Here is a 5,981-nt window from a genome sequence, read left to right as displayed (position 1 = left end):
CTGGTTACTATGTTATAAAGCAAAAGCAATGGGTTTTTGTTTTTTTTTTTCATTTTTATTACATTTTCAATATTTTATACTAACCCATCAACTACATCGTCCACACGCAGAGCTGGTTTTATAAACTGTGAGTGACTTTAGATTAAGCACTTTAGGTGGGATGAAGGACACTGGGCTTCAGCTCACCTGCTGATGGCACAGATATATCCTGGGCAGCTACAGCCACCGTGTGGTTACAAACGGTACTGTTCCGTGCGTGAATGGCACATATTTTCAAGGCATGCAAGTTGAAAATGATCTGAGGAGTAGAAGCAGCTCCGGTGCGCCTCGCGTTTTGTTTTGTTTTTTTAATATATTTACATTTTTGCTGTGTTCACCTCGTTGGGCTTTTCTTTTTCTTTTTCGCCAGGTGTTATCACCACATCAGAGCTCCCTGCGGGCGCATGGAAAAGTTCACCTCCAAGTCTGTGAGTGTGTGTGTGTGTGTGTAAATTCACGCTCATGTGTGCTCACTCTAATAGAGTGACCCCCCAGCACGCTGTTTAAAGGGAAGACAAGAGAGCTGAGTCAACGAATCACAAGGAGAAGGATGCAACAGTTGATGTGCGCAAGTTGCACAGTTTTCTCGTATTTGGACAAGGCCTGCAAGCAGGGAGGATGGTGGCTTTGATCCGCGGGGAGGAATGATCGGATGGTTTGTTGCTTTAAACCCCTTTACTTGTCACATAAAGCGATAATTAAGCGGCAGATCGGCCCGTGTAGAAGGGTTCGTCTTAGGCTGTCCACTCGCGCGTCTTTCCGATCAAAATGGACATTTGGACAGAAACGCATTTGGAGGGACTTCATGCTCTGCTGGAATGGAGTTGAAGTGCGGATTTTGGATGGTCTGCCGTGGTGAGTAAGCAGTGCAGTCTGCACCAACATGCATCGGATTCTGCAGAGGAGGCGAGTGCGCAAGCTGCGGGTCGTCTGGGCTTCCCTGGCCCTGGTGGCTCTGTCCCTGGCCGCATGCAGCGCGCTGTTTACGGCGTGGACTTGGCGGCAGACACGGGACCTGTCTCAGTCCTTTAAGATCCTGCAGGACCGACTGGAGCAGGTTTGTATCATACTTAAAAACTAATCATGCCTGCAAGCGCCAACGCAACAGCACGCACATTTGTACCAACAATAATATTTACTCGCCTTAAAGTTCACAGACCATCAAGTGTCTGTTATGTAACTTCTTTTGTGGCTGCGGTTTCGGGAATCTTCGAGGGGGGTATATGGAAAAATGCGAGTCCACGCTTCGTTCCCCTTCTCTCCCCCGATGCACATACTCTATTCCACTGCACCGTTTTCCTACTTGGCAACTTTATTACTAACCAATAGGCACAGAGAGGCAGAGTGGAGTTACTGCTTATTATTGTGTTACCCCGCCATGTTTAATTAGTCTGGTGCCAGTCGTGCTCCAGTTTTATCTCAATTTACTGGAAAGCCTGAGCAGTGTGGCATGTGAGCCCTGCACTGAAGCCTGAGGCGTGAAACGGGCTGAATGAAAAGGTGCGTCAAGTGTAAATCATCTGCGAAATGCAAAAGGGCAAATCAGTCCTAAATCCTGAGAAAAGTCATGCCAAGTAGAGTTTTTTTTTTTTTTTTTGAAAAACTTCTTGCACTTGCAGCAAATGTTAGAGTGCAGCATGAAAGTTGCATCACGAGGCAAATTATTTCTCCAAAAGCAGCCAAAAGGAGCTGATGGAAATTCTTCTGGTTTCAAGTTCACAGTATTTACAAAACCAGGTTGCACTGGATTTGAGATCAGGGGGACAGGTTGGCTGTGTGTCATGTTGACAGACCTGCACCCCCCCACCCCGTCAGACACACACACACGCAGACACCCCAAAATTGGACACGTGGAGTGTTGATGCTGGAGTCTTTCCCAAAGGGCCCCGTTCTGTCCATTTGACCGGTTGCCAACTCCTGATGAGAGCCAGTGAGTGAAATGTCTGGAGAGAGAAGAGCAAGTCGCTGCCTACATTTCCACAGTAGCAGTAAATTTAAACACACTTTCCCTGAGCCTCTTCTCTTCTTACTTCATATAGGCCTCCTGGTCATTCAGTGGCCCTGAGCCAGGGATTTAAAACTTTGCTGGCTTGACGAAACTGATTGCTTTTTTTGAAAAAAAAAAAAAAAAAAAAAAAGGAGTAAAGACATGTGAGGAATGCAAAGCACTATAAACATGCATTAGGTGTCGCAACCGATCTCTGAGGAAGTGGTAAACCTATTCTAAAGCTAGCATGGCAGCAGGGGCAGGATCCTGGAAAAGATGTGTCTGTTTATGTGGCTGGCTGGCTGGAAGAGGCCGACTGTGGTTGTATGGGATCCATGCCAGCAGTAGTCATAATAAACTTATTGGACATTTGTTAATAGTATTTTCTCTCTCTCTCTCTCTCTCTCTCTCTCTCTCAACAGGTCAACACGCAGAGGAAGGCTATTGTTCAGCTCATTCTGGAGAAGAGAGAGCTGCTAGTGGGGCACCGAGTCAAGAGAGATGGTATTGCAAATCAAAAGTCTTCCTGAGCTGCATTTTCCTGACTTCCACAGCACCAGTTTCTAGAGGATGTGTGCTCTTTAGCTGTCCAAATCACTTCAGACACAATGTACTTACCAACTGCATTTGTTGTTTTTTTGGGAAGAACATTTAACACAAACGCTGGCCAATCCTGGCCCACATGCCACTTTGGTCAGGTCTAGCAGGCCGCAGGCACTACCCACTGCTAAAAGTCGACACAGGAAAAAGTAGGCAGCTGGATGACTGTTTCTGAAATTACAGGTCTGACCAGAAAGGCCTCGAAGCCCAGAAAACCACCTGGCACGGGAGCGAGGCCTTGTTGCACGCTTTTGGGCAATGAAATAGATTGTTTTCCCCCCCTGAGCTGACGACTGACACGGCTATGATTTGTTGAGAAAGCGGTGATATTTGATGACCTATCATTGCTGTATTTATAGTGTGCTTGCGTCACCATCACGGGATCACTCGATTGTTCATATTTTTGTCCGAGAGTGAACCCTCAGGCTCTTTGCTCTTGGAAATCAGTCGAAGGATGAACATCCAAATTTGACAAAAGGATTCTTTTAGAGAACTGCGTGTTTCGCCAACATATCTACATTGATATCCTGCAGTTTCTGGCCTTTCTCTTTAGTAACTGATAGCTGATTTTGTCTTCCAAAACACATTAAATAACATTTTAAAAAATGGCTATCAATGGAAAAAACAAAGGCCCAAACATCTTTTTCCAGTTTATGGAAAGTTGACCACCACAGTGCAGCATTTCAGCACGACACTGCTGTTATGCTCTCTCCTGATGACTGACAGCTTAAGTCAGCTAAATCTGGCGAGCCTGAGGGCTTTAAGCTCAGCCATAGCAAATCCTGAGTCTACAGGGTCACCCACCTGCGAGTTATTTTAACAGAGACTTAATATTCCTGTAGAACGACAGGGGCCCGGTGTTTGGCTGCTCTGTCCCGAAACATAAAGTATATATTTCACAGTTCATACATACAGTATTGGAGTTGTGTCTGTGTCGGAAATCGCTCCCCGTGGACCAGACTGCAAAGCTAAAATAAACTTTTAGTGAGTAACTAGAGCAGCCCTGGCCTTTTAGCGTTTTGTTTTATTTATTGTATTTATCCAAGTCGGGGCCATGGCTGTTGCTTCACTCTGTTCTTAATCGTTTCTTTGGGTCACAGAGCAGCCAAAGACCTCTTTGACTCGCTTTTTCCGGCACTTCATTTCTCTTATTTAGTGTTCTTTAGCTTTGTCTCTCAGGCTACATTAAATGCTTTCTCATCAGTTTTTTTCCCCTGTCCACCTTGTCTTTTTCTGTCCAACCCCCCACAGCTCTTCATCCTCACTCACACTCCGTCCCCCTCCGTCCCCCCCGCCCCCTCTTCTTTCGCTATACTCTGTTTTCTGCTTGACTGCGACCAGCTGGCACTAAGTCCAGCTCCCACAGTTAAAGTCAAATTAAAGAAAATTAAAGAAACACAAGTTTCCAACTAAAAAATAATAGATTGATGAAATATATTGAAGCGCATCTGCTAGCTGCGGTAAATCAAGCCAGAACCTGGCAAATTATTTGTTTTGGTTTTTTTTTGCTGGTTTTTTTTTTTTGTGATTGTTCAAAAAAAGTCACTTTTTTTTGTCAGTCAACTCATATTCTGTCTATCCTTGGCTTCTGAAGGGGGGATGTCTCGAGGGAGGAATGGAAACGGAAAGAAAGCGGCGTCTCATTTTGAGAGTAAGTGAGTTGGCAGATCCCTTATAGCCGTCTCGTGTAGCATCTGCTGAAGTGGTTTCAATCATATACCCCTATACTATTGCACTCATAAAATCCTAATTGGCTTTCCTCTTTCCTTTCTCTTTCAATGTCTCTTTTACATTCCACCAGTAACCAAAGTCTCCTCTCAGCAAGGTAAGTCATAAAAAAGAAGGATGGAGGATAATCTGCCAATCTTTGTTCTGAGATTAATAATTGTGTATACCCTGTGTGTGTGTGTGTGTGTCAGTGGGAGAAGGTGGAGTGATTAAGGGCTGGGAAGAGAGGATGCTGAATATGAGTAAAGCGGTGAGGTACAACAAGGAGCAAGGCACCTTCACTGTGGAGAGAGCGGGCGTCTACTTCCTCTTCTGCCAGGTGAGTGCATGCTGGGAACATGGCTGCCTCAAGATGCTGAAGTTACTGTTTGCATTTCTTGCTGGAAAGTCAGTGAGATGGCCTGAGAAAGACACAGAAACAACCACAAAGACGCAAAACTAACAAAGACGTGAGAACGATTTTCTAAACAGATGCAGATGGTTTACAAATTGACCACAAAGACTCAAGCAGCTGCAAAGAGTCAGAAAAATACTTCAAAGACACATAAAATTACTACAAATAAATTCAGAATGACCACAAAATAACAAGTAGCTCCAGAGTCACACAAAATGACTACAAAAAGGTGCTAAATGACCACAAAGACTCAAAACAACTACAAATAGATACAAAACCACAAAAATACTACAAAGATTCACAAAACAGGTGCAAAGAGACAGAAACTTTGGGTCTCCTTCCCACTGGGGCCCCTACAGGCGAGCCACTTACATGTTTGTGCACAGGGCCCATATCAAGATTTTGCTTCCTGGAGTGAATTGATACAGAAATCTTAGAATGATTTCATATTTGCGACCAGCGGGAACTGACAAGTCGTGAGGCCTATATTTTGTACAAACCTCAGCCTCCTGTGCTTCGCTTCTCTTGGCAGGTGTTGTTCAATGAGCAGCAGACTCCGTATGTGAAGCTGGATGTGGTGACCAGCGGCCAGAGGCCTCAGAAGCTGCAGTGCATAGAGGGCTACGCGACGACCCCCTCTGCTGGGCCGCACTCTTTCCACTTCGTGAAATCGTGCCAGGTGTCTGGGCTGCTGCGGCTGGACCGAGGCACAGAGCTGCAGGCCATCACGGGCTCGTCCTTCAGGCTCCACACTGTGGGCAGCCCCTCGGCCTCGCCTCACGTCTTCAGCATCTTTAAGGTCAACTGAAGCTCGGCGCTCGTCTGGTCTGGATACTTTTTAAAAGTACAACAGAGCTTGTTGTTTTTGCGTGGATGAGAACTTCTCTAGAAAGCTCTAGAAACAGTCATAAGCACTTGAGGGCATCACATCCCGCTGCAGCTTCTTCTCAAAAAAAAAAAAAAAACAAAAAAAACATTTGAAAGACAAAGTTGACATTTGTGGAAGCTGTTGTGGAATTTTTCTCTGGACAGTGATGCTGTTTTGAAACCAAAAACACAGACTTTGGATTAAAGACAAGACACAAAGTGGATGAAAGGCCTCATTGAATGTCTGCCGGGAGAACAGATGTGACTGAAGCTGTTCTGTAAATAGGCTTCGTATAATAAGAAAAATACATGGATGTTCATTTTATCCTTTTGTATCGTCTTATAAGTTGTGCTTACACTCTTTTA

The 5,981-nt window shown here is 45.0% G+C and overlaps 1 protein-coding gene across 1 annotated transcript; it reads left to right on the top strand.

The window, feature by feature from the left end:
- The first annotated feature begins 922 nt into the window (after window positions 1–922).
- Window positions 923–5,722, top strand: tnfsf12 (TNF superfamily member 12). The gene is made up of 6 exons (XM_026298816.1): window positions 923–1,096; window positions 2,449–2,530; window positions 4,221–4,277; window positions 4,428–4,451; window positions 4,546–4,673; window positions 5,281–5,722. Exons 1-6 carry the CDS (start codon window positions 923–925, stop codon window positions 5,554–5,556), a joined length of 741 nt encoding a protein of 246 aa, XP_026154601.1. The 3' UTR covers window positions 5,557–5,722.
- Window positions 5,723–5,981: the final 259 nt, after the last annotated feature.

This window comes from Mastacembelus armatus, chromosome 18 (assembly GCF_900324485.2).
Source record: "Mastacembelus armatus chromosome 18, fMasArm1.2, whole genome shotgun sequence".
NCBI classification, from domain to species: Eukaryota; Metazoa; Chordata; class Actinopteri; order Synbranchiformes; family Mastacembelidae; genus Mastacembelus; species Mastacembelus armatus.
The sequence above is the reverse complement of the archived record's forward strand: the minus strand, read 5'-3'. Positions and strand labels throughout refer to the sequence as shown.

Coding starts and splice junctions, on each gene's coding strand:
- tnfsf12 (XM_026298816.1), top strand. CDS start 923: ATGCATCGGATTCTGCAGAGGAGGCGAGTGCGCAAGCTGCGGGTCGTC. Junction 2,531..4,220: donor GCACCGAGTCAAGAGAGATG/GTATTGCAAATC, acceptor TGGCTTCTGAAG/GGGGGATGTCTCGAGGGAGG. Junction 4,278..4,427: donor AGCGGCGTCTCATTTTGAGA/GTAAGTGAGTTG, acceptor ACATTCCACCAG/TAACCAAAGTCTCCTCTCAG.